General features: G+C 43.0%; 3 protein-coding genes across 4 annotated transcripts; all 3 read right to left on the bottom strand.

Annotated features, from left to right (window-relative positions):
- Window positions 1-1,311: 1,311 nt before the first annotated feature.
- On the bottom strand, window positions 1,312-2,911 carry TACSTD2 (tumor associated calcium signal transducer 2). Its single transcript, XM_009088767.4, has one exon. The coding sequence runs from the start codon at window positions 2,614-2,616 to the stop codon at window positions 1,687-1,689; it is 930 nt and encodes a 309-aa protein (XP_009087015.3). The 5' UTR covers window positions 2,617-2,911; the 3' UTR covers window positions 1,312-1,686.
- Window positions 2,912-5,922: 3,011 nt separating this feature from the next.
- Window positions 5,923-23,155, bottom strand: MYSM1 (Myb like, SWIRM and MPN domains 1). 2 transcript variants are annotated; one of them, XM_050977469.1, is made up of 20 exons: window positions 23,031-23,155; window positions 21,131-21,206; window positions 20,869-20,939; window positions 20,524-20,601; window positions 20,377-20,403; window positions 19,783-19,861; window positions 19,220-19,318; window positions 17,874-18,625; window positions 16,910-17,040; window positions 15,955-16,058; window positions 15,003-15,080; window positions 13,857-13,945; window positions 13,483-13,537; window positions 13,353-13,403; window positions 12,454-12,528; window positions 11,220-11,408; window positions 10,910-11,042; window positions 9,376-9,481; window positions 9,199-9,256; window positions 5,923-8,383 (listed from the first exon to the last, which is right to left on the bottom strand). In XM_050977469.1, exons 1-20 carry the CDS (start codon window positions 23,087-23,089, stop codon window positions 8,225-8,227), a joined length of 2,469 nt encoding a protein of 822 aa, XP_050833426.1. In that variant the 5' UTR covers window positions 23,090-23,155; the 3' UTR covers window positions 5,923-8,224. The 2 variants fall into 2 exon arrangements, with proteins under 2 accessions (XP_050833426.1, XP_050833427.1); XM_050977470.1 differs by having other exon boundaries at window positions 9,199-9,253.
- A 1,179-nt stretch (window positions 23,156-24,334) lies between these two features.
- Window positions 24,335-27,133, bottom strand: LOC127059857 (CARD- and ANK-domain containing inflammasome adapter protein-like). Its single transcript, XM_050977471.1, is given in 2 exon segments — window positions 24,335-26,760; window positions 26,762-27,133. Coding segments are annotated over 2 exon segments (2,262 nt in total). The 3' UTR covers window positions 24,335-24,870.
- Window positions 27,134-27,599: the final 466 nt, after the last annotated feature.

The following is a 27,599-nucleotide window of genomic DNA, read 5'->3' as shown; positions in this document are numbered from 1 at the left end:
GTGTGGAGTTAGGCTATGTTCTGAGTTTTCCTATGACATGGAAAGATCCAGCCTAGATCTCAAATTCTCACTTCATCTTCTCTCAGACAAGTGTGTATTCCTGACTGACAAACAACCAGCTTTGACATGTTGCTGTAAGGCACACAATGAATTATAGACCCTGCTCCAAAACTGTGAATGTATTAATGCTGCTGCTGCAATAATATAAAAACCTTACTTTGGGAAAATGGGATGCATCTGCCCCAAAGTATGTACCAGAATTTCCCAGCAGGTAAATGAACAAGTGTGAGGTCAAATGGAAATGGTGTGTGTTGAACCAAATGTTATTACCCAACAGTGTCTATAAACAAAGGCAGAATCAGAATCAAAGCCTCTTCCCTTTTTTCCCTGATATCCTTTCCATTCAGTAGAACTAGAGCTGCATTTTGGTGGTTTTCCATGGAAGTAGCACATTCCTGACTGTTAGAATTACAAATGAGCAACACTGAAACGAATTCAGAGAAGAAAAGAGCTGCTGGCCCTGTGGCAGTGCCCAGGTGGAGCCGGTGCTGCTGGAGGAAGCAGAGGAGAGAGATGGACTTAGACATCCACATGCAGCACAGAGAATGGAACTGACAATATCCCAACATTCAACAAGCAGCATTATTTTCTTTAAAATATCCTTCACTGTGGGTATGACTCTCCAAACCAGGAATGCAGCAGATGAGTAGGTAGCAAAGCAGTCCAGTTGTGTGTTGGCCAAATTCCAAGTTCAGTAATTACACTCTGCTCTTAAATTCCCCCCACAGCTCAATTGGAATAAAGCTCTTTTTCTGCCTGTCCCAGAGCATTGTGCAGTGTTTCTGTGAAGCTGTACAACACTGAAAAATATCTCCTTCCATTAAAGTTGCCCAGAGAATTTAGGTAGACAGAAAGCTATTACCAGAGCTGGAATGTGGGCAGAACACCAAGGTTAACTTATGCTTGCATGGGGATCAAGAGATCTTTGCTGACGAGGAGTGTCAGACCCTTATTCAAGAGCACAAGTGGGAATAGCTCACTGTGGTGCCTGAATACAAACCCAGGAACTTGGGATCTCCGCCCCTGGAAGTGACCCAACACCTGGGATGTTTCCTAACAAATCACTCTATAAAAGCCTCTGATGTTGCAGAGTGTCTTATCATTATCTTATATGGTTATTTAGTAATATTCATAAAATTATTTGCTGATTAAAAAGTTCCAGAAACTTTTGTTTTTCAAAATCCACATGAACTAAAAACAAACTGCATTTTAAAAAAGTCTACCATGAGAAAAGCAGCAATATAGCCCAAATATGCTGAGGCAAGTGTTTTAATTTCAGTAAACAGATACACCAAGAACACCACAGAGTATTTAAGTATTTAAGCAATCTGAGCCAGGCCTGCAGCAGGAGTGAAAGCCTTCTGTGTTATGTTAAATAGACAGCTGTAACAGTTTTCTTACCCTCCAAAGCAGGAGTAATTTAAAATATTTAGGTAACTGACTCCCAAATTCATTTATACTACAAAAATTTATTCTTACTAAACAAGAATAATTTAGAACATTCACTGTACAAATTCTTGTAGGAAGGAAAAAACTCCAAATCCATCACATATACCGAGTCTGTTCTTTGTATTTTGTGCCTTTTTTTTTCCCTTTTCTTCCTGCAGTTGCCATTCTTCTTTCAGCTCAGGGCAGCTCTAAGCTTGGGGCTTTAATTTCTCTCATTTCTTTACACTCAAATTTTTTATATGTCCTTGTGCGCAGCCACCTGAGGACGAGCAGCACGGCAATGCCAATGCCAGCAGTGAGGAGCACCACGGTGACCACAGCACCAATGCCAGCTGCCAGCTGCCTCATGGAGAACTCTGGGGGCTTTTCATCCACATAGTAAATCCAGAGCTTTTCAATAGCCAGAGCATCTCCATTGACTGAGACAGTTAATTTACTGTTGGAAGGAAACACGGAGTCATTGTTCACGTCTTTTTCAAAGTAATAGGCCACGTCAGCTATATCTACATCCCACCTGGGTTTCTTGTGCTGGTCCAGGCGGATTTGGATAAGGGGGGGGTCGTACTTGATGGCCGCGATGTACTTGGGGTGCAGCTTGTACCTGCTCTCAAACAGCTGCGTCAGGGCCTTTGCCACGTCGCGAACAGCGAAGGCACTGGAGCTCCTCTTGTGTGTCAGCTCAATGTAGATCCACCTTGTCCGGACCAGCTCGCTGCAGTTCAGGCTGCTGCCTCCCTTCTCGGTCCTCCGCACGCCCGCGGTGTTCACGCACCAGCAGGTGCTGGACTGATTGCACTGCCTGGCTTTAAAGACACCGCTGTCCTCGCAGTCGGGGTTGTAAATGCCATCGCTGTCTGACACCCCCTGGGGAGGTCTCCAGAGGCGCTTCTCTTTCAGGGGGATCATTTCTGCCTTCATCAGGAAGCATTTAGAAGTCAGGGTTGAGCAGTCTACAGGCTGATCTGAGCCTGCCAGCCTGCAGGTGCAGTTGCCTGGGCTGTCCTGGGCACACACTGCCCACTTGTTGGTCGCACAGGTACAGCTGTCGTGGGCTGGTGAAGCGACTGCCAGAATCAAACCCAGCACAACCCCAAACAGAGGCTCCATAGTGCAGGAGAAAAGCACAGATAAAGTCCTGAGCGACAGCAGGCAGCATCCAAAGCTTTAATCCACTGATGGATGCTGCTCATTCCTACACACTGCCGTGCTGCTCCCTTTATTGATTCAAATCAGACCCACCAAACAGGTTCTTCTTCCAAAACAACTGGCATCTCCTTCCCAAATCCCAGTCAACACCTTCCCAGCTCCCTGCTACTTCTCAGGGAGTGGCACCTGCCTCCAGCTACCTCCCTCACTCCTGCTTGATGAGGAAACAACAGGGAAGAAAGAGACAGCAGCCAAGCTCCTGCCATGGGCTTCCGTTATGGATTAAAGACCAGCAGCTGGCTCTTTTCTTTATTTAGTCTTTGCATGGACTGTATGCAAATGGCTGTTTAAAGAGGTTCTTCCTTTTCTGCAGGAAATCCTACTCCACTTCCATCATGGTTGTTCCTATGTCTTTCACTGCACAGCATCTCTATCATTCCACTATCTAGATTCTTATCAGTAATGGACTTTCTATTTTCATAGCCTTATTAAATAAAGTCTTTGGGAGTTTGATGGTTGCTGCCTGGAGGAGCTGCTGTTTCAAGAGGAACCACAGCTGACCAGGTTGATGGCTGCTCTCCTGCAGAAATCAGCCTCATTTTCCAGCATGGAAAGCTTCTCTCCCACCTTCCCTTTGGCACATGCTCATCCCAAGGCAGCACTAGGAATACTGATTTTCATGCTTATGTTGCCCTTACAAAGTTGTTTGTTATTTCTTGAGAAAATTTTCAATCTGGATGTTAATAATGCCTTTTACAGAACATTCCAGAGGCTCTCAACTCTCCCAGTGATCTATAAACCTGTCTTACCATTTCCATGTGCTTTGGCAGCAGCTGACAAAGATCTTCCAGCTTGCATTAAGTCAGTCCTATTCATCTGATTTGTCAAACCCTGTCAGACTCTTTATAAATTATTATTTTGAGACTAGTAATGACCACAGAGCAGTGTGTGCACTGCACTCCCAGCCATGTGCCTTGCAGTCAACTCCTACCTGTGTGCTGCTCACCTGAGCACTGCCCCACTTCCAGCTGCCAGCTCCTGCACTCGTGGCTCTGTGCACACTGGGAAGAACCTGCCTGCCAGGGAATAGGTGTAAAATCAGAGCTCCACATGGAAATGGGATGTAAATACCCTCTGCCAAAGCAGGACACAATCTGGATATTCCTTCAGGTAATAATAACTGCAGTTAGCTTTCTTGGAAAATAATTGAGATCTACAGCTAAAACTATTATTAAAACTGCCAGGTAAGTCAATTTGTCATGTTGATGATTCTATAATAGTTTAGCAACTCTTTTCCCATTTCTGAGTCGTTCATTTACCTACACTAAAATAATGTCCTTTTTTCTTTTAATTTTCACATCCCTCCTTCAAAGTCAAAATCCATTTAACTATCACCTACCTCCTCATATCTTGTCTATATTTTATTTCACATTATTTAAATGCCAAATGTGAAATATAGTTCAAAATAGAAATGCACTTCTTCATTGACTTTTTCTTTTACTGGTGGATTTTCCCCTCTGTAAATAAGGAAGGAACTGACTTACTTTAAAGACAAGTTCTTCCAAATATATGTATATATTCAACTACTTATATATATTATACATTTTAGAAAATGTAATGCCTCTATGACACCAAAAAAGTATTATTTCTTTTAATCCATGCTAAGCTGCAACAGTACTACAAGAGTTAATTATTTAGAACAGCAGGCTTTAAAAGGAATAATCCGGTAGGAAATGTGGAGTGCATTATTTCTTTAGTGATCTCTGCTTCCATGGAAACAATTTCTCAGCACAATTCTAAACCTTGTAAAAGTAGGGCAGTAGGTCTATGTAAAGCAGCAATTAAACAACCCGAATACTTTTATCTAGGCCATTAAATACTTTGTCCAGCATCACATGTGATTACAGTGTTCACTGGGATGTTAAACCACCGACTGCTTCCTGTGGGGATGGGTGAAGTCCTTATCCCTCAGTTCCTCGGGGGTGCACAGCACCAGCACAGCACCTCTCCCTCCTGTGCAGACACTTGAGGTGCTCAGCTGTGCCGCGCCCTCTTTTTGGGGTGCTCTGTCCTCCTCCCCAGCCTCTCTTGCCTCTACAGCCACTCTGCCCTAATGGCTCAGCCCTGCCCAGCAGAGTGGATTCTCTGCAGCACAGCAGAAGGAATCTGGTACCAGAGCTGGAACCAGCACACCTAGATCAGACTGGGGGAGGGAATGTGGCTGATGGGAAGGGATGTGTTGGGCACCTCCAGGATGTGCCCCGGCCAACGCCTCACACTGCTCATTCAGGACTGTGACGTGTGTGGCAAACACTGGGGTACCATCCCAGCATTCCTGCCCCCGGTACCGCTGGATCATCTTCAGCGGGAGACTCAAGCACAGCGGGTGTAAAACAAGGAGGGAAACACCTCCGTAGCGAGGCACTCCGGCCTGGATGCGCTCCCTGGCCGCAAGTTTACTAAACACACTGCTAAGAAGAGTTTCGCTCCGAGTTCCTCTCCCGCAGCAGCTGTGACAAAGCTCCCTCTGCTGGAGCTGAGCTTTACTCTCACTCGGTCAGTGCCACCGACACGGAACAAAGACATTCCAGACCCCGGCTCGGAGACGAGCTGTTACAGACACAGACACATCTTTCTTGCATGTGCAGCCTTTATTAGGAGACTCTTGTCTGTCATCAGGCAGAAATAGCAGAGAAGCAAGCAAAGGAAAAAAGTACTGAGTGAATACCAATGGAACAGCGTTAACTTTGTACTTGGTTATGGATTTTGGTTTTTTAAACTGCATTGTTTTTGGCAAGTTGGTTAGTTTAAAATAAGTAAAATTAGGGATGTTCCCTCCCCTTGCACTGCTGGTAACTGGGAGAGCAAAACATGATTCAGCCAACAAATGCCCATAGGGATATTTGCCAGAAGTGATATCTTGGGGCGGGTTGTTTGGGTTTATTTTGTGGGTTTTTTGTTAATTTCTTTTTTCCTTTCCTAACCTGTTGAATTTCAGTTTAAACTGTATCATTTTACTCATTACTCAACAATTTCTCATGTCCTGAGCAACAACTTGGTACGGTGTAACACTGGTCCTATGGAAAGGAACAGCAATTTAGTACAGGTCCACTGAAACAAAGCCTGGATGGGGAAGAAAACCTTAATAAAAAATTTTCATGCCTAAAATGTGTTTGGTAGAACTGGTATATTAGTTAAACTGGTTTATATTTCCCGGGAAGCATGCAACTTCCAAACTCATATCATTAACCACTCAGTGAAACTAAATGATAAAAAGTAGGTTAGTTTATTTTCTTACCCTGCCTCCTGTCAACAAAATCATTACTCAGCATCACATTGCTCTTTCCAATTCCTACAGAATTCTGTGTGCTAGACTGGATCCTGATGGTACAAGCATTGTATTTTCTCCACACCACCCTGCAACAAACACTTGGAATTCTGGAGCTTTTATGTGCATATCAAAGGTTCAATCCTGCCCCATGTCCTCAGAAAAATCACTTCAAAAGTCTGGGTTCCTCAAAAATTTCCTTACATAACACCACTGTGGAATACAACAATACAACTGTGTGACTTTACCTCAGTGATCGTCAAAGAGGGAAGCAGCCAGGACATGGTCAGCACTACCTGGGTAATCCTGCCTCATCCCTGAAGGGCTGGGAATAGGGTGTGGACAATGAGCAGTATCTACTTCATGGTTCTGTGACAACAGAGGTTCAAAATTCTCCTCCCAGCAGCTCTAATTGGAACTGTCAGGACATTGACACTGGGAGATTTTCCAGAAAACTGCAAAACTGCAACACAACTCCTCCCCATGACTGAGAAGGAGGAATGGTCTCCCACCTGGAGTGTAGCTCAGCCAGGAATCCAGGAATCCATGCAATAGTGGTGGTCAGGAAGCCCCAGAGATGAGAGTTTAGAGTAAATGCAGACTGAGCCAACAGGCCAGAGAGAGATGGATACACCAAGTGGTAAATTACACACAGCAGTGGGACCTCCAGCTGTGCACAGCACATCTGAACAGAGAGAGAGCACACAACACCCACCAGTAATTTTGAGTCCACAGCTCTTAAATGTGGGACAATCACTGAGTTTCAAGGGCTCACATTTTCATCTGCTCAGGTTCTGCTCCCTCCCCTTAGTAGCAGAGAGACTCATGAGGCCTGATAAAAATATAACATTAATTTCCTGTGAAGGAGTTCCCTCCTTGGGATGCAATTCTATGATTTTAAAGCTTTTCAAACTCATATACAAACAAAAAGTTGAAACATATAAAATATCAAAATTCCATTTATGTTATGTAGAACTATATATATACACACACATATTTTCTTAAAATAAAAATTAGGTCCACTGTCTCCCCTCTAGATATAAACTCCAAGTCTTGCTTGAAACTTTCAAATATATTTTAGAACTCTCTGAGAAACTCTGCCCAAGATAAACATGTGTAAATAGTAATACCTGTAGACAAGTCAAGTTTCCTTGGTATTTAGAAAGCAACATTTAAAGCACATTTTTTTCTAGAAGGATTCACAGTGATACAGCTCATGAAATATTTCCAAGTTGCAATCAGGAAACTTCTCAATCAAGATCAATCTGTTACTGATTTATCTAAATATATACCTGTATGAAATCATAACTGAGGAACTGATATAAACAAGTGTTTTTCTACTGAACTGTACATTATAGAGAAGACTCTGAATATAAAAGTGGGGAATTTTTTTTCTTCAAAAACACAAATCCTTTTCTGCTCGTTGCATTCAGTTTGCCATCAGTCAGGAGCTCTGGTTTCCACAGGAAACAGTGGCAATTAGAAGTGGACAAACCACAATGATCTGGAGAACAACATAAAACCTCCCTGTAGAACGGAAGGTCAGAAAGAGGTAACCTGTAGTAAGACAGGAGTTATCATTTCCACTGGAAACAAGCACAGCCACTACTGAGAAGTCATGAAACTTGTCAGCTTTTTCTCCCCTATATAGAAGCAGGATGGCAAAGAACATGCCAAAGAAAACTACTTGACCATCAAAATCAATGGGGAAAAGTAATAAGAAAAATAATAACAAAAATAGAAATTGGGTGATGTATTTTGCTACAGCTGGATGAAACTTCTTACTGGACGCCAAGAAAGTCTGAGCTACAAAACTCTCATTTCAGTTAAGTTTCCCTTTTGTGAACTCATTCAAACTTCCACTCCCTAAAGCAAAGGAACAAATCCAATCTGAGCTAGAGGTGCACTTGTAGATAAAAACATTAGAGAAAATTCCCAAACTGAAAGACTTGAGAGAGGACAAGCTCTCCTTCCAGACTGATGCACAGCATTCTTGACAGGGTGTCCTCCTTCCCAAACATCAGGCTGGTCAATCATTAACTCCACGGCACTCATCAGCACTGAGCATTCCTGGGCACACAGGTCACACATTAGGAGCTTTCAAAGTGTTCTTAAACCACAACAATGAGATGACACTGGATTCTTAACAGTCACTACTAGAAGGGATAACAATTCTGGAAGAGCTGACATAATGGAGAGGAGGGGAAGAAATTAAAAAATGAAATCAAAATTCCAAAGCCATCACACTGGCAATTCATGTGAATGTTCATTCTCACGTCCTTCAGCAATTTTTTCACTTATGTAAGTGGAAAGGAATAAGTTTTCTATCTGAGTCAAGAACTCTTCAGCAATGAGGCAGTTTGTTACCTTCCCCAAAGTCTTCCTCATGCACTCCAAAAGCTAGGCAAAAGAAAAGGAAATCTGTTTTAAATTGTCATTTTCCCCTTCTTTTATGTGGTAAGTATTGCAAAGAGATTTTTATTTATTTATTTAGATGAACACTACAAAAAGTGTTTGTACATTATAAACTTAAAAGGAACAGGGTGATCTAAACCCAAGTCTTTAAAACCAATCACCCAACAACTACATCTCAGAGCATTCTACCAACTCAAGTTTAGATTTACACTTTATAATCAAAGATTTCTTGGGAGGAAACAAAAAAAAAAAAACCAAAAAAACCAATGTGTGCAATTACTGTGTGCAAGTTTTCTGTTGATGTCTTTTGTTTTGGGCAGAGTTTCTGTCTTGTTTGTGCCATAATGGTACAGCTGCCACTAACCAGAGCTCCAGAGCAGTGACCACACTGACTGGAAAATTAAAGCTCCTACTTATCCATGACAAACATGGCACAGCATTATTTTACTGATGGAACAAAGGACCAGGAAGGCCAAATCTGCTTTTGGGACATGTGCAGATCTTGACACTGAAAGCACACAAAATGCTGAGGAGAGACCTGAGGAATTAATTGCCATTAATTCCTCTCCAAACTGAGGGTCAAATTTGGTGTCTGCACATAACCATCCCCACCTCTCTGAGAGGAGGATCTTTATTTTCACTGTGTTGTAAGTAAATAAGCTGTGCCACAAAAATAATTTATTATCATTAATTTACATCTCTGATTTGCAAAAGTGTAACTCCAGGTGACTTCTGACATGAAACAGATTTGCATTAAAAAAAAACATCTACTATAAAAAAGTTAAGAGAGGAATACTTACTTTCTGCAAACAAGTCAGGTCAGAATCTCTATGAAAAATTTTATCCATGGGGACACTGCTGTTGGAAGAAAAACAAACAGGAGTGCTGGAGAAAGCAGCCATGGGTCTTGACTAAAACATAACAATAAATGTATAAAAATTCCAACCTGGCCGTTTGTAACAGAAGTGGACACAAACCTGTGGCAAAATCTGTATTTCTCAATTATCCACCTTGTTTTTTCAAATACTAATTCCCACTGAGGCTCCTCCAACATCTGTTCCATTTCAAATTTGTAGGGCAGGCCTGCAACCAATTGAAGATCATTATCCAGTGTTTCTGCTACACTCCACTGTTTTTTTTTTCCTGTTTAGTTTAGGTGCAATCCCTTCCTTCCTCATAACTGTTCCTCATTTATTACTGACTGCAGAAGCCTGTAGTTCTGTTACTTGACAACATTAAGGAGGTTAAAGGATGACGTGTTTTGGATTCCAAATTTAATTCTGGTGGGAGTAGGAACAAATCTGTTCTGCTCCCTGCCCTTGCCAACTCCCATTCCATAAGGAAGGACAGAAATCTACAACAAACCCAAAAATGAAAAAACTAATTGAGTGTTTTCTAACTTAGGTGCACTTTTGTAGTCTAAGAGTTATATGGTTATTAAATTAATGAAAAAGGTTTGGTTTTTCAGTATGAATGGGCTGATGGTGAAGTGCTGACTATTGTTTTCAATTTTAAAGGAAATTTGCTCAGAAATGTAGAAATTCTTCTAATTTACTGCAGGTAGGAGAATTCTAGAAAATATTTTAAAAGAACCATCAGAAAGTTATTTGAAAGACAATTTGTTTACCAAAAATCAGGGAGAAAGAAAGAGACTGTACATTTCAGAAAATAATTTCCAAAGAGCCAGAGAAGATGGCATTTTGTAAAACCTTGATTTCAGGAACAAAAAAGGCATCTGAAATCCTCTGACAGAAAATGCACATGATCTACTGTAATCAGGGGAGTTTTCATTAAATCCATGTCAGGAAAAGAGCAGAAGATCTGATCATCACTGGCAAAACAGCAAATTTTATGTGGTATGTACATAACAGTTCAAGAAAGGAATAGACCCTGTTTTCATGAAATGCCAATTGTATTTTTAACCAAGAATTTGTTCCCTTAGGTGGGGGTTCATGCCAGCACCATTTCAGCCTTCATGCCTTGTGCTCCCCTGGACAGCTGGCACATTTATTTGATCCTCTGACCTGCTAAATGCCATGTTACTCAAAAATTAAGGATCTTTGGCCACTGTAGCAGCCAATTCTTTGCTATTTACTTCTGTCTCCTTGAGCAGAGAATCTGTTCAGAATGTTGTAATGCAGGCCAAGTAAGACATGGGAAACAGTTTCTAAGCTGTTCACATGGATTCTGTACGTAAATAACAGGGACCTCCGTCCCAACCCTTTCACTTCTTTGAGGAATTTTGGGAAGTACTAACACAGAAGATCAGTCTTGTATGTATTTATAGTTGTATATTCCTGTCCTGACAGTACAGACAACCCACAGGTTTATTCTCTGAGTGAAATTCCTGGGTTTATCCAGCACATGTTACCATTATAAATGACACCATTTATATAATGCCATCATATTACCAATCTAAATACATAAATACTGATTTCTCAGGTTCAAAACCAGACATACTCCTCTTAACACCCAAAGAATTAAGACACTGGATTAAACAGGGGTACTTACGATAGGAACCATCAGAACTGATCTCATCACTAATGACCAGACAGGTGATCTGGGAATAGGGAAGAGGATTGTTCCTGTTGTAAGGGCTTATGATCATCCCGATGAACATGGCACCACCCCTGGAGAAATAGCTCTAAAAAACACCAAAACCACCACATACAAAAATCCAGTCTTATTCAGAGCAGCAATGCTGAAACCTACAGAACAGCTTTTATGTCAATTCATGCTGAGCTGCTGTAAGACACAGTGGTGCAACAATGCAAAGCCCAGGGAGACTTTATGCTTGGGTGTTTGCATGTCTCTGCTGTACCTGGTACTTGGCCTGCGTGTCGATGTCGCGGATGGAGGGGCTGGGCTCGAAGGCAGGGTGGGAGTGGTACCAGCCGATGACCTGGAAGCCCCTGGCTGCCAGCGACTCCGAGGCCTGGGTCTGGGACACCGGGTCCATCTCGCACTGCAGGCCTGTGCTCAGGCTGTTGCACGGCTCTGCTGCATGCACCTGGGGAAAGAACCTCCGGCTGCACCAGTGCAAGGAACCTCCATCAGGCTGCAGGGGGGTACTGTGGCCCAGTCCTGCATTTTGCCCACAGTAACCGACTGCAGTGCTACAGGCTGGGGACAGTGTGGCTGGACAGGCCCAGGAGGAAAGGGACCTGGGGTTACTGGTTGACAGCTGGCTGAACATGAGCCAGCAGTGTGCCCTGGTGGCCAAGAAGGCCAATGCCTCCTGTCCTGTATCAGGAATGATGTGGCCAGCAGGAGCAGGGAGGTCATTCTGCTCCTGTACTTGGCACTGGTGAGGGCACACCTGGAGTGCTGTGTCCTGTTCTGGCCCTTCAGTTTGGGAAGGATGTTGAGATGCTTGAGCGCATCCAGAGGAGGCAATGAGGCGGGAGAGGGGCTGGGAACACAAACCCTGTGAGGAACCACTGAGGGAGCTGGGGGTGTTTAGCCTGGAGAAAAGAAGATTCAGGGGCAACCTTATCAATCTCTACAACCCCCTGAAAGGTGGTTGTGCTCAGGAGGGGTTGGTCTCTCTCCAGGCAGCACTGACAGAACCAGAGGACACAGTCTCAAGCTGCACCAAGGGAAATTTAGGTTGGATGTTAGGAAAAAGTTTTTCACTGAAAGAGTTAAAGTTCTGCAATGACTGCCCAGGGAGGTGGTGGAGTCACCATCCCTGGGTATGTTTAACAAAGCCTGGATGTGGCACTGGGTGCCAGGGTTTAGTTGAGTTGTTGGGGCTGGGTTGGACTCAATGATCTTGAAGATCTCTTCCAACCCAGTGATTCTGTGAATCCTGTGAATCAGTTAGAGAAAACTAACAGAGTTTTAAGAGGCATTTACCAGATCTTTCTCATGATGTAGTTGACACTTGACTGTAAGCTCAACTCTCATATTTCAAGACTACAGTAATGAACTTCAACTTTAATATATACTAAATTAGTTGCCTTTTAGAAATAAGTTACATCTATTCAAATTGTAACTATGATCATTTCAGTTTTAATATTCTAGAGAAATCATGTGAAAAGACAAACACTTACTTCCACAATTTTATCAGCTTCAGAGTACTTTCCACCGAGCAGCCCAATCACTTCTGCCAGAGACACGTGAGAGTGCTGGAATGACATCAAACAAGTAGAAAAGTCCAAGTTGTGGGATTTCTCACAAGGCAGTGACTTCTCAAGGATATGTAGAAGGAAAACTCAAGACAACTCAAGACTCTCAAATACCCAGTACTTGCATTTAAAGCAAACAGAAAAGATTAAACTTGCTTATTATATACACACCACAGATGTAGTTCAAGAATGCAACACTTCCATATGTGTATGGAAGTTCAAAAACTGCAGCCTGGGCAGTGCTAAACAACTGCACACATTTTGGAACAGCCTGTTTTTCTTGAAAAAACCCACACATTACTTTGCAAACACAAAATCAATTCCCAGACTGGGAGAAAATGTAGCCATAGATTTCAGAAGGGCAGTCTCTTTCAGAAAGCAGCTTTAAGCAAATTAGATTTAAAGTATGGCAGAGAGTAGTAAGTAGTAAAGCTCTCAGTAAAGTAGCAAAGCTTTATTAGTTTTTCTAGAAGGTCAATAGTTGTATATTAAGCACAATACAAAACCCATTCATTTTTGGGGCTTTATTTAATACTAGATTCTCACACTTCTAGGTCTGACTGGAAAAAAATCACAGAATGGTTTGGGTTGAAAGGAACCTTAATGGTTGTCTCATTATCCCCCCTGTCATGGGCAGGGACACCTTCCATTAGAACAGGTTGTTCAGAGCTCCATCCAACCTGGCCTTGAACACTTCCAGGGATGGGGCAGCCACAGCTTCTCTGTTTTATTTTCTTTGTATTGTTATGTTGCTCATTAAAAACAAGAGCCAAACCCACAGCATACATGACACAGCTATTTGAAAGATAAAACTTAATGCTCACCAAATCCATTATTAAAAGTGCTTCTGAAGACACTTTCACCTGAAAAGGTTCCTGAAATGATAAAGACAATGATAAGAAAAGTAACCCAAGCAATGAAGCCTTCAGGGTAATTCACTCAAGAGGTACATACCTGCTTCTCTTCCGTGAACAAACAGCATGGTATCAGCTGAAAGGGATCAAAGGAACTATAAAATGAAAGAAAATTTCTCTAAAGATGTAGGACAGTCAGGAAACTTTTCAAGTTTCCCACTGTCTCCTAGGCAGAGGGGGAATAACCTTGTTTTCTTCACTGGATTTTTTCATCCCACATTAAGATGGCTTCCACCAAATACCAAAATGTCACTTCCCACACTCCTGAATTCCAACATAGAACATCTGAAAAGCATCCCTGCTATTTCAGACTAGGATACATATTAATGCTGTGCAGGGTTCCAGCCTGACACTGCACAGGACATTTGTTCCATTTCTGGCAGATCTATGTCTGAACATGATGTGATCAAATACCTTTTGATTTGTCTCGAACCTTTAGAAGATTTTGCAGGTTTCAGTTTTTCTTCCTCTCTCCTTCTTGCTAATTCTTCAGCTGAGAGATGCTGAAAAGATTTTTTAAAAAATTGAATGCTTCAATGTCTGAAGTGCTTTTTCAGCCCTGATTGCAAAGCCAGCCCAGAATAAATTCTTGATATCCCTGCCCTCTTAATATAATTTGTGTGTTACAAGACTACTCAGGATAGAGGCAACAGCCATGGCAGAACCAAGCAGTGTGGAAGAAATGACAATCTGAGATCAAGTCCACAAGGTGCCTGATAAGAAAATTCTCTCACTCTTCAAATCATTCAAATTCAGTTAAATCACAGCCCACATCACAAACCAGGTGCAAATCCAGGTATGACCATCTGCCATTACAAACCACAACCAGAATTTATTATGCCCCCTCCTTAGGGATGCTTTCAACCTTTATTTCCATCCAAATATGTATTTTACAGGAAGCGTTGGAATTATTAACCCACAGTTACTCAAAAATAGGGTATGGCATGATACCATTATGGAAGTAATTGTTACAGGCAGTTACTGAAAGGTTGAAAGTTAAGAAGGCTTTTTATACAGGAAAACTGGATGTTTACAGTTCTTCACTTTTGATGTAATTTCTAATTGTAGGAACAGACATGAAATTTCTTTCCAATTCTCCCATAAAATATTTAACCTTGTATGAATTTTTTAAGCACTTAATAAACCACAGTATTACTGGGGATATTGCTAGTAGCAGAATTAATATTAGGAACTCATTATCACCTGTATAATGAGCACAAAGAAACCATACGGGACTGAAAAAATAACATTTAAATGTTATCCTCCCATCCCCTACTGCTACCCTAAAGGCAGTTAACTGAAAGCAACGGGTCATGAAATCTCCTACAAGACAAGGCAATGAGTTTTATGGGCCTAAAACCCCTGTGCAAACCCCAAATGGAGCTGTATTAATCAGCATGAAGATGTGCCAGCTGCTGCAGTACTTTCAAATTACAATTCCACCAGAGAGGTTAAATCCCTATGACACAATTGTTCCCTCATCTGTTTGATGCAACAGCACCTGCCAGCAATTAGCAGGAACTGGTGATTTAAGGTAAGTTCTTAACACAAGAGGGTTACCTCAAATGTCTGTCCTTCCAAATCCTTTGCATCACACCAGTTTCCCCAAGGGTCCCGCACTCGCCGTCTTCTCGTGCGCTGAGGCAAGAAACCACCATGAGTCAAATTACCCTGGAAAAACTGCATTTCCTTCATCCAGGCAGCCAAAAGGACATTGTCCAAAAAGTCACTGTCCCAGGAATGGTACTGACACTCCAACACATTCCCAGAAAATAAAGAACACTCCGGATTTCTGTAGAATTAAGTAGTTCATAATCTGTCAGGAATTATCATCGTTAATGTTTTTGGGGTCTAAGGCTGTAAAGCCTGTTAGTGTTCCATGGAATATCAGCACCCCTGACAGCAACAGGGCACTGATATCCAGCTCTGAATTAATGCTCAGACAACATACAAAGCTATAAACTCAGTGTGTTTACATTTAGTGTATGCTACAATTCTTTACATTTCAATTTATTATTTTTCAAGTGGGATTGATTTAGTTCTCCTCTCATCAACTGATTTACTTTGCTGTGAAGTACTTAAAAATGCTACATTAAGTGTGAATATAAACATTAACTCTGACAAGCCTTGGTAATTCATGCAGTTATAAATGAGTTACTGCTGCTTTTAATTGTGTGCATAGGGCTCTCAGTAAACCATAACATATACCTACTGTATTTAACAGTTGAAATGCAAGCAACTTAATCACACACTGTAATGCACTTCACTATTTTGTGGCTAATAAATTATGGGGAGGTGGGAGGAGGGGGTTCAGGCTGCAGGGGAAGGCCTGCAAGACAGCTGAAGTACCTGAACATGTCAGTGGGTGTGAGACACCCGTACCAAGACTGACACCTGAATTGCAGGGCACCCTAAGGAATCTGGGGGGAGAGATTCCCTGAGGTGCCCTGGCTTGCAGATAAATGCAAGCTGGGAGGATTTTCCCCTTGTTCCTGCTGCCCCCAGGCTGTACCATGGACTGCAGGCGCTGGGCCAGCTGATAGGCTTCCACCGTGTCCTTGCCCTCCCTGCAGCGGCTCCTGTCGGCGGGCTGGGGCCGGTTGTACACGGCCTGTTCTGCAGGACACACAGGGGACAATTCCCGTGTCAGCAGAGCTCAGGGCTGCTCAGCACTGCCACACACACAGGAATGAACACGGGTAAGTGACAACAGCAAATGGCACAGGGAGAAAGCAAACAGAACCCTCACAGCAAAGACATCTCTTGATGGTCATAATTCTGAGTGGTGATGTAGCCCTCTCCCACTACACTTTTAAAACAACAAAACCTCCTCTTCTTCTCCTTCTTTCTAAATAATTTTTAATAACTTTACTTTGGACAAAATGTAATTGCAGGCTATTGCTCCCCTCCTAGATGACTGTCATTCAGCTTTGGACCAAAATTCATTCAGAGCCTCTAAACCAATATCAAGTTACAGATGCATATTCACTTTTAACAGTTCACTTAATTTTAACACTTGAATTGTTTAAAAACTAGTCCTGAGGATGAAGGCATTGGTGTTTATCTAGAAAATAGTTATAATTTAGTGTGGGAAAAGAAACAATTACTTGAATTCTGCCTAATAAGAAGGAGGGCAGAATTTCAGACACAGGCAGTATCAGCACACACACAAAAGCATGACACAAAACATGACACATCCCACCAACTGATGTGTGATTAAACATGAGGAAAGGGAAATAAAAAGAAAAAACAGAAGGTTTTGTGTAAACCCAAAATTCCTAATCTCCTGTTAATAGGTTACAAGCTCTTCTAGATTTCCAAGGTTATGAGAATCTGCTTGGAAGGTCCTTCCTAGCAAGGATGAATGTGCATCCTCTGTGTGAGCAGCACACCCTAGCGCTGGGCAGTCCTTCAGCACTGCACCAGAAGAGGCCCTTTACTGACTGTTCCAACAGAAATATCTTTACCACAGCCAAAGTTGATTGCTCCTATCAGCTCCAGGTAGGTGTGGATCCGCCCGATGCAGTTGACGTCCCCGCAGTTCTTCAGGCCTGGCCGCACCGAGGTCTTGTTCAGGTATTTGGGTTTGCATCTCTCCCTAAAACAAAGCACAGCACCTGGTCAAAGAGCAGAACAAACCACAGGGGGATGAAGGAATTGGGGGACTTTAACAGAGGTCCTGTTTTCACTCTGTGCATTTATTCCTTCATTTAAGCTGATACTGAATCTTCTCAGCTCAACACTTCCTCGGTGTTGAATGGAATTTTAGTCTATCTTTGCAACTAGAAGCTGTCAGAGCACAGGACAATTAAATGAGGACAGAGTTAAACTCAGTCATTCTTTCTGCTTCAAAACAAGCACAAACCAAAACTGGCAACCAAATTATCTTGCGCCTTCTTCTACAAGTCACTATGTTTCCTTACACCACTCCTTTGCACATGGAATATAAAATATTTAAGTGCACAAGCACCACTCCAAATTGATTCTTAATTTGAGGCATTCCTTTGGTCAACACTACTTGCTCTAGCACAAACTATTACTTTCTCCTGCCTTTCTGTAAAGGCAGGGCTATGGAATTAATGCCATTGGTTATTTTAAGGAACCATTTGTTAAAACCATTCTTATGCACAGGATGGCAAAAATGGCAAGGAAATAGCACAGCCAAAATAAATGCAGCCTGTTCTGGTACAGAACATTCATTTTCTTAATGCTTCAAAGTATTTTCATTGCTCAGCTTCCAGAATGCCAGAGAAAAAAAACCAGAAAGATGCAAAAGAAGTATTGATAATGAATGCTCTTCACTGGCAAGCTACCATACAATTAATTTCACTCTATTCAAAAGTAAGCTATTAGTGCTAAGTAGTGTTACAACTACATCAGACCAGGACATCTTAATCACTTATTTCAGTAAAAGAAATTAATGCATCTCACCACTGATCCAAAATATAATTCCTGATTTTCAAATAACGCTCTGGTGTTTTGGCCTGGCGCCCTTCAAAGAATTCAGGAATAGCCTGCTTCTCTTCTTCCAGAATGATGCTTCTGTCAACCTCCACTTCTTGATCAGGTGGCTTCAGCTCCTCTGCTTCTTCTTGATGATCTTCATCCACTTGGCAGGGAGAAGGAAAAAGCAATCCATTATCAACCAGGTCTCTTTGCTCCTCACGGAGCTCCTGATCGGTTCCTTGTGCAGGACATGTGACTGGTCCCCTTTGCTCAGCTTTCTCAACAAGATTGTTGTACTGCTGGTAATCCAAATTCACAGATTTATCCCCATTCAGGTGCTGGGAACACGTTGCTGCCACAGCAGGAAATACCAACGCATCCACTGTCTCTGGCCTGGTGTGCTGAGGATCTTCTTTAGGCAAAGCAGTTGCAGAACTGTGGCCAGCAGATGAAAAACCTCCTTGTTCCACTGCTTTTGTTTCTTCAGCTGGACTTTTTGGGATAACAGATAATTCAGATTTTCTTGTTTCTTGCTGGAAGGCAGGAGTGAGCAGTTCATCCATGTCATCAGTTATGTCCACTTCCTCATCATCTGACAGCTTCTCGATTTTCACCGCGTTCAGGTTGGGGTCTGCCCGGCCTCTCAAGTTTCCAGCTTCCATTCCTGCCCCATCTTCCATGGGAAGGCTGCTCCCACACTGACTTTGCTCTTCTTTTTCTGAATCACCATTTTTTGCCTTAGGAAAATATAAATCACTTTTAGGAGGGAGAAACAAACCAAAATCATCTGCCTCCCAAATAATCAGGAATGTTTTATTTGAACAGCAGATATTCTGAAGTGTTTCTTCTTCAATTTATCATTTTCATTTAATTTAATGCATTGCAACTGACTTTTACACAGCATTAGAAATATACTTTAGGCCAAGTATAAATTTGCATGTATTTCTAGTCAAAAAGCCCTAGAAAGTAGTTATTTCTTCTTAAAGCCCATGAAATCTCAAATAAGGCTGAAGCTAAAACTACAACACACAGTAGAAAGAGCTGTGTAGTCGAAAACCAGTATTTTCAGACTAACAACCAACAGTGTAAAGGACCACAATTATACTGCATTTATTGCTTAGTTATACCAGCAATAAAACCAGTGGTCACTCTAGGAATTTGAAATCAGGCCTGACTTCACATTGAAATCTGCAAATAACGATATTCCACTTCTCTGAATATGGGAATGAATAGACTACCTGCTTTGACAGCAGTGCTCTGAAAAGACAGATTAAAACCAAGCTACCCATTGGCAAACACCTTTTTGCCAGCTCCAGGGATGCTCCATTTACCTTGTTCCTGAAGTACTGCCGAGCATAGCTCTTGACTTGCAGAACTGTTCGAGTGCCGATCAGTTTGGCAATTTTTGTCCACCTGCGGCCAAATTTCACCTGAAGCAACAAAGCACATGGAAGTGACCCCAACTCTGACATCCCAGACATGGCACTGCATGTGTCAAACAAGTTCAATATTTATGTTCTACCAAGAAGGAAACTGCATCCAGTAGTAAGAATTATTGTTATTCTTAACCAAAGGTTCTTCTTCACCCATTTCAGGCACTCTGCTGCCTGTTATCCCAAGGAATCCTTGTGCTTGGCAAAGCAACCCTTTTACAATTGGCACAACCATATAATCCCTGCAGACCTTACAACAGTAAAGGATTTTACTTTATTACCTGATTTGCCTTCAGAACACACTATACTTTACTTCTCATAGTTAATGCAGCATTGTGATTATACAACATGTTTATTCGTGTCAACTACTTTATTGTTCAAGATAAACTCATTATTTCAATTTAAAATATATATATATATATATATATATATATATATATATATATAATAAAGAAACTCACCAGTCCTTGTTCAAACAGCTCTTTTTCCTCTGATGTCCACTTCAAAGAACAGCCAGGTGATTTCGTAGGTGAACGCACCCTGGGAATGCAGGAAGCAGAAATCAGTGTTTTCCCAAATCCAGATATGCTCCAAGCCCAGTCACTCAAGGCACCCTCTGACAGGAGGACTACTCCTCACCTTTGGCAAAACTCAAAATATTGCTCTAAACATGAATGTGACTCATAAATAAAATACTGAGAATCACATGAGCTTCTCCATCGTGATGGGAGATTCAAAGCAACTCAATATTCATCAGTGACCAATGGCACAGAAATACATCAAAGCAGGCAACAGAAAAGTTCAAGTAAAAAGGCAGCTAGAATTAATCATTTTTTATCATAAAGACCACTGTGCTACCAAAAAACTCCCCAAAAGCTGGTTTACCCTAGCCTCTTGTTACATACAACAATATTTCTTCCTGTTGAAAGGTTTCTTAAATAATTTTTATACAGTCAAACAAGAGAAACTTTAATTTTTTAAAAATAGTATCTGGTAACTAAACAAAATCAGACATCACACTTAAAAATAGAATTCAATTGATTAAATGTACATACATGACTTTTCCAGTTTTCTTATGTGGGCTGTAAATGCAAGAGTGAAAATAAAAATTAGTAATTGTGCTGCTGGTGCAAATCCAGCAAATAAGAAGGACTTTTCCCTTCTACTCAGATAACTAAGAATTTTTCCCAGACAGATCTTACCTTTTCATAGATCTTTTCTCCACTTCCTTTTGGTTGAGCCATATTTTTTCAGAAAGTGATTTATTAGATAAATAATATCTGAAATAGTCATTAAGTAAGTTTCCAAAGCATCAGAGATATTTGTACATGTGAGAATTTTAATAGTCAGATAAATTACACTGCTTCAGAATTACCCAGCTGTAGAAATAAATACTGCAGTTTCTACAGCAGGATTTCTGCAATCTACCTAGAAGTTGACAGGGTTTCAGTCACCTTAACAGGCAAACATTTGTCCAGTTCTTCTGGAAATATGAGTTTTTTAAGCATTCTAGAAGAAAACATAAAACCAGATCAGCAAAAGGATACTCTTCTTCCAGCAACATCTTCTCAATGACAGCCCTGTTTTCTTCACTAATGCTGTTGTCCAATGTCCAGGGCTGCAAACAACAAAAACACATTTTAATATCTGAACTCTGTCACACTGTACTTGAGTATTGACAAGAAATAGTTTGTAAAAGTAAGGAAGAAGCAGTGGTTAAAAACCTAAAAGAGCATGTACATGGAGGGAAGAAAACACAGAAGCTCTGATAGCCTTGCTACAAGCAGCGTTGATTAAAAAAATACTTACAAGACTGTTGCCAGTTCTCCAAGATGAATCAAGATAGTGATCCTGCAGCAGGCTTGATGCAGTGTTTTCATGATCTCTGAAAGAAGATTCCAGTGTTCAGAACCATTGTATTTTTAATATTGAATGTCATTGAGTTGTATTATCTCCACATTTCTACATCTTACCCCCAGTAAATTAAAAGCATTTTCTTGTAAAGGCAAACTGTTTTTCCTGCTGAGCAGAGCTCCTGCTTGCACAATAGAATAGAACCCTGTCATACAGGGTAGTTAGAACCATAGAGTAAAATCTGGGAATGGTTTGGTTGGAAGATCATCTCATTCCAACCCTCTGCCATGGACAGGGACATCTCCCACCAGACCAGGTTGCTTCAAGCCCTGGCCAGGTCTTTCCAATATTTAATCTCATGCTCACAGAGACTTAATCCAGTTTATATTTAATCTTTTCTGTAAATAACTACTAATTAGAGATCTGTCACTGATTAACATAATTGATCAACTTCCTTTTGTTTTGATGCAGCATAAGATCTCCTTAGTAATTTGTGTAATTACTTGTTTTCAAAAATCTTTACTTCCAGAACATTGTCTTGTCTGAAGACTAATTAGCCCAATATTCCCTGCAGTGCTACTAAATTAAACTCACCTACTGCTCTGAACTGCTTCATGCAGCACTTCAAACATCTCTTTATAGGATAAAGGATCAGGATGAGTCTCCATGTCCAGAGATCAATACAACTCCTGCTTCTTTCTGAGCATACCCAGGAGAGGGTGGGATGAAGAGCCCCCTTTGCCAGCAGCCTGTCTGGAGCAGTGGCAGGGGCTACTTGAGGGCAGTGTGTCTCTGCTACAAACCTCTCATTCTCTCCCAGCACCTGCAAGTGCTGGATTTGAGGCATTGCAGTCATTGCCTACTTATCTGCATCCCTTATCTGTAAATTTGATGAAGTCCAGAAGGCCAGTGGAATGTTGGGCTGCATCAAAACAGCATGGCTGGCAGGGCTTTGCTCTGGTGAGACCTCACCTGCAGTGAGCTGCTGCACTCTTGGGTCCCCAATATAAGGCCATGGAAGTGTTGGAGCAAGCCCACGCTGTTGATAAGAGCACTGGAGCACCTCCCCTACAAAGACAGGCAGGGAGAGCTGGGGTTTTGTGGAGACCTGATGGCAAACTTCCACTGTCTGAAAGGGCTACAGGGAAGCTGGAGGGAGACTCTTTGCAGGAACTGTAGTGACAGGACAAGGACTAATGGGTACGAACTGAAAGAGGGAAAAATTTGGTTAAATACTAGGAAGAAATTCTTTACGTGGGGATGGTGATGCCCTAGCACAGGTTACCTAGGGAGACTGTGGATACTCCAGCCCTGGCAGTGTTTGAAACCAGATTGAGTAAAGCCTTGAGCAACCTGTTCTAGTGGGAGATATCCCTGTTCATGGCAGGGGGGTTGGGATTAGAAGATCCTTAAGGTCCCTTCCAATCCTTAACATTCTAAGATTCTATGAACCCGTTTTTTGCACCTCCCTCCGGGCGTTCAGCTTCCTGAGCCTCCCTCGCTAACACAGTTACACAACCCAGCACCTTCTCCATGGGTATTTTAAGGATTCTCCCATCAGCCTCGCAGCGCTGTTCCGGGCTCTGCGGGACCCCATGACGGCGGTTCCGCGTTCTCCTCCCACCAGAGCTATCACAGCCCCGTTCTCAGTGCCCCTCCCGACGATGCCCCGCACCGGCGCTGCCCCCTCTCCACGGGCACCCCGTGACACTCCAAGGTCTCCCCCGGAGCGGCGGGAAGCGCCCGGCCCGGGCCGTCCCCTCAGGAGGGGCTCTCCCCTCACGGCCCCCGCCCGCCGCGGGGCCACGGGGCGCGCTGGCCGAGGCGCAGCGGGCCCCTCGCGGCCCTCACTCACCCCGGGGCGGCCGCAGGGTCCCCCTCGATGTCAACCTCGGGCTCCTCCGCCGCCGCCATGACAGCGAGCCCGGCGATATCACGGGAAGGGGCGGGCTCGGCGGCGCGGAGATGGGCGGGAGCAGCGTCCAGAGGAGCGGCCGCGGCGGAGGCGGAGATGGCGCTGGGGTAGGCGGGGCGCGGGGCGGCTGAGGCGGGCGGCGAGCTGAGGGACAGGGCCGGGCAGTGAGGGGGCATGGCATGGCCGGGAAGTGGGGGGTCACGGCCGGACTGAGGGGACATAGCCGAGAGCTGAAGGGGCGTGCACGGACTGATGGGACATGGCCACCGCTGAGGGGACATGGCTGGGCTGAGACCCAGGGGGAAAGGAGTGACAGTCAGGCGGGGCCTGAGGGGAGTGCGGGAGGCGGCAGTGGGAGGCTGCAGCACACACTCAGAGATGTGGATGCTGGAGCACACATTGGTGAGGGGCACCTTCAGAGATGTGTGCGGGTCTGGGCCCCTCACTGCAAGAAGGACAAGGAGGGGCTGGAGATGTCCAGAGCTGGGGAAGGGCCTCAGCACAAGTGTGAGGAGTGGCTCGGGGGGTTCAGCCTGGAGAAAAGGAGACTCAGGGGGGACCTTTTCTCTCTCCACAACTCCCTACTGGGAGGGTGAGCCGGGTTGGGGATCAGGCTCACCTCCCAGGGAACAAGGGACAGAACAAGAGGAAACGGCCTCGGGTTGCACCAGGGGAGGTTTAGATTCGATTGAAGAAAAAAATTCTTCACAGAAGAAGTGATTAAACATTAGAACACCCTGCCCAGGTTGGTGATGGGGTCCCCATCCCTGGAGGTGTATAAGAAAATACTGGACGGGGTTGACAAGGTGATGATTGCTCATAGGTTGGAGTCTATGGTCTTGGAGGTCTTTTCCATCCTAAATGGTTCTGTGATCCTCTGAGCCTACATGGGCTGTGTGCCCCTACGTCCTTCAAGATCGTGGTCGTGTCTTCCTTCACCAGGCATTGCAAGGGTCAAGTTAAAGAGTTGTTTTATCAATAACAAAAAATCAGCTTTAGTCTCATGCATTCTTAAATTGATGTTTCGTTTCTCAAAAGGTGTTTGGGTGTTTGTGGTAACTTGGCTTTTAATCTGAAGGGAAGTGTAATTATTAGGGATTGTCATTATTAGGGAAATAACTCCAGAGAACTTTCTGTTGATTTCAGAAAGTGTTTCTGTTTATATTTGTTTTGTTATCTCAATACAAATATTTAGAACCAAGAAACTCTGTTGCAACCTTTTTATTCTGCATATTTTGTCTCTGTGCTGGAATGAAAGTGAAATTAATAAATGGCAAATGTGATGGGTTTTGTTCTCTCTATGTAAAAATGCAAAACCTAGACGATGGTATGACAAAAGATAGAAAGAAAAATAATTGTTAATAATTGTTGTAGTCTTGGGAATACCTTGAGGAAAAACAGACATCTTCCTATTCATAATAGATGTTTTTTTAACTTGTGGTTTTGCTAAACAATGCCTAACTAAGCTAATATTCACAGATATATGAAAAGATATTTTCTTTGTCTTGACTTATACTAGAAGAGTTCAAACACAATGTTTATAAGGTAAGAGCATTTTAAATAGATCCCAAATATGTGATTCATGAGAGAAGCAGAAGACTAATCAGTACTTAAAAGTTTAACGGTGTCTTTAAGATCCTTTCTCCCCAAGATCACCTTTGCTAAATTAATTCTGCCAGCTCAAGCATAATTCTCAATCATATTCCACATTAGGACTATCCAAATTACATTAAAGAGAATTCTGCACTTAAATGATGTAAAGTTTTTTTCCTTTACAACTTCATTTTGCTATTAACATTTTCTTTCTCAACAGTGTTAAAATTTGATCCTGGTTTTCTGTTTTACTAAACTCCGCTACTTGCAGTGGAGTTTTTCTGAGGCTATTGACAGCGAGTAAATTTGCTTTTTCCCCTCGTGCCCAGCTGAGGAGGGCGCTGACAGCGCTGAGGTGCCCAGCCCTGCAGGCACAGTGCAGGGCAGTGTCCCTGCTGCTGTCCGAGGCGTTGATGGCAGCCCCGTGGCTCAGGAGGACATTTATCAGCTCTCCATGTCCATACTCTGCTGCAATATGCAGGGCTGTCTTCCTCCAGACGTTTCTGTCGTTGATGTTTTTATTTTTTCCTGAGGCCAGGAGAAGTTTTAGGATGTCTGTGTTTCCTTTCATGGTGGCATAGTGCAGTGGGGTGCATCCATCCATGTCCTTAGCTCCAGCTCTCCCTTTCTTAGCCAACAGTGTTTCCACGATGCTGAGGTGTCCTCTCAGAGCTGCAGCGTGCAGGGGAGTCTTCTTCTCCTTGTCCTGTGCGTTGGGGTCAGCTCTGGCCTTCAGGAGCATCTCTGCCAGTGTTTTGTGTCCCTGCTCGGCAGCCAGATGTAAAGGGGACTTTGCCTGCTTGTCCTGAGCATTGACAGGAGCTTTGTGGTGCAGCAGCTGTCGGGCAACATCAGCATGACCTCTCTGACTTGCGATGTGCAGGGGAGTGGCAAAGTCCTTAGTGACAGCATTAATTCTGGCCCCAGCACTGACTAAAAGGCCAACGAGTGCTCCATGATCCCAGAGGGCAGCAACGTGGAGCGGGGTTTCCTCGGCTTGGTTCCTGAGGTTTGTGTCCATCCCCTTGCTCAGAAGCAGACCTGCGATGGAAGCGGCCCCAGCCTGCACTGCCAAGTGCAAAGCTGTGTCTGCAGCAGGAGTCCTTATTCCCAGGTTTGCTCCTTTTTCCATTAGAACTTCTGCTGACTCCGCTTTGCCCATTTCACAGGCCAGCAGCAAAGGAGTGTAATGCTTTTTGTTGTGGGCATTGACATCGGTGCCTCTGTCAATTAAAGCTGCTACAACACTGTGCTGATTCTTCTGTACAGCTCTAAAAAGAGCTAACTCCATTACGTCAGCAGAAATATCTTTAGAATAATCCAGGAGTATTTTGAAGATGGATGGGTGGTTGCTGTTGAAGGCTCTTTCAACTGTGTTGGAATCAACAGTGGCTCCAGCTTCTAGAAGTACTTTTGCAGTGTTTTCAGATCCCTGAGAAACAGCATAACTGAGAGCAGTCTGTCCTCTCTCATCCTTTCCTTCAGTGGAGGCACCAGCCTCTAAAAGCATTTTGGCCAGGCTGCTCTCATCTCTAAGGGCTGCCATGTGTAAAAAGGTGTGCTGATTCCTGCAGCTCCTTGCCTCTTCTTTCAGGAGCATCTTCACTATGTGGCTGTGGTTATTCTCTGCAGCCCAGTGAAGTGGTGTCTTGCCTTCCATATCCAGAGTGTGCATGGAAGCACCACCTCGGAGAAGCAGTTTGACTGCACCTCCATGGCCTTTCTCAGCAGCTCTGTGCAGGGCTGTTCTCCCTTTCCTGTCCTTCACGCCTGTCCTTGCACCTTTGCTGAGCAAATATGCCACGATGGATAGGTGGCCATGAGCAGCTGCAACATGCAGAAGTGTTTCTCTGGAGGGGTTTAGCACATTGAGATCATTGTCCTTCAGTGTTTTCTCTAACTCAGGAAGGGAGCCTTCAGCTACTGCAGCAAAGATGTCAACAGCAGCAGGATCTTTTCTAGGCTTTGTTGCCCTTGAAAATGGAGTTACTTTTCCTTTCTTCTTAATAGCCCCTTTGTGCTTTTTTTCCCCAGGTCTGTCTTTATTCCCCTGGTGCTGTTCGCTGCTGTTTTCGAAACCACACTTTATCTTTTTCAAGTAAATACCCAACCAACTGTCTTCTGGCATCTCCAATGCTTTCATTTACTTCACTGACGTATTTTCTTATCTTGCTGTAAAGTTTTGGCTCCACTTGCTTTAAACATGGATAAAAAAAAAGCCTGCAGGCTCGTTCACCTTGAGAAATAAGTATGTCTAACACCCGAGAGTTCTTTGCTGTTCGTGTCCTGTAGAAACTCAGGACCAGCTTTTTTTCTGGGGTAAAAATACCATTTTCTATCAGCCAGTGCAGGAGCTGGTCTGGGTCATTTATGCCTTGCACAAGTTCTTCTTTTTTAGTCCTTAGGACTTCAATTGCATATGGGTTTGTAAACAGGCTGCTTGAATGCATGATCATGTTGCTAATCAAAAAGTAATTGAGGTATTGTTTGACGGAAATAAATAGGAAATAGCAAAGCAGGCTCACGTAATTTCAGTCTTTTCATAGAACTATGAACTAACAGCCATTGTAGATCAGTGCTAAATCTTTAAAGAAATCAAAACTCCCTCACCTTTTAGTTTCTGGTTGTTAGAAGTCCTTTGATCTTCTCTGTTCTTCCTTAGCAACGAGTACAGCTTAATAACAAAACAAAAGTCTGTGATATGTAAAGATAGTTCACTTGGATTATATCTTGGATAGTTCACTTCTTCCAGATTTTTAATGCATAATTAGGGATTTAAAAAATGCTTTTGTGAATCTGATGTTTGAATAGAAGATAGCTGTTAGTCGAGTTTCTCTGTTCCTCTGGCCAAGCTGGTTCCTAAATGACCAGTCAATTAAACATGACAAAAGAAAATTCACAGCATAGTTACTGTTG

This window comes from Serinus canaria, chromosome 8 (genome assembly GCF_022539315.1).
Source record: "Serinus canaria isolate serCan28SL12 chromosome 8, serCan2020, whole genome shotgun sequence".
In the NCBI taxonomy this organism is placed as follows: Eukaryota; Metazoa; Chordata; class Aves; order Passeriformes; family Fringillidae; genus Serinus; species Serinus canaria.
Note: the sequence above shows the minus strand (reverse complement) of the source record. Positions and strands in the feature narration are given on the sequence as shown.

What these genes read in the sequence shown, in the direction of transcription:
- MYSM1 (XM_050977469.1), bottom strand. Translation starts at nt 23,089, where the DNA reads ATGGCGGCGGCGGAGGAGCCCGAGGTTGACATCGAGGGGGACCCTGCG. An exon ending in CAGTTCTGATGGTTCCTATC is followed by an intron (nt 9,482 to 10,909) that starts GTAAGTACCCCT and finishes AATTGGTTGCAG; the next exon opens with GCCTGCCCTACAAATTTGAA. An exon ending in ACCTGACTTGTTTGCAGAAA is followed by an intron (nt 8,384 to 9,198) that starts GTAAGTATTCCT and finishes TCTTTTGCCTAG; the next exon opens with CTTTTGGAGTGCATGAGGAA.
- TACSTD2 (XM_009088767.4), bottom strand. Translation starts at nt 2,616, where the DNA reads ATGGAGCCTCTGTTTGGGGTTGTGCTGGGTTTGATTCTGGCAGTCGCT.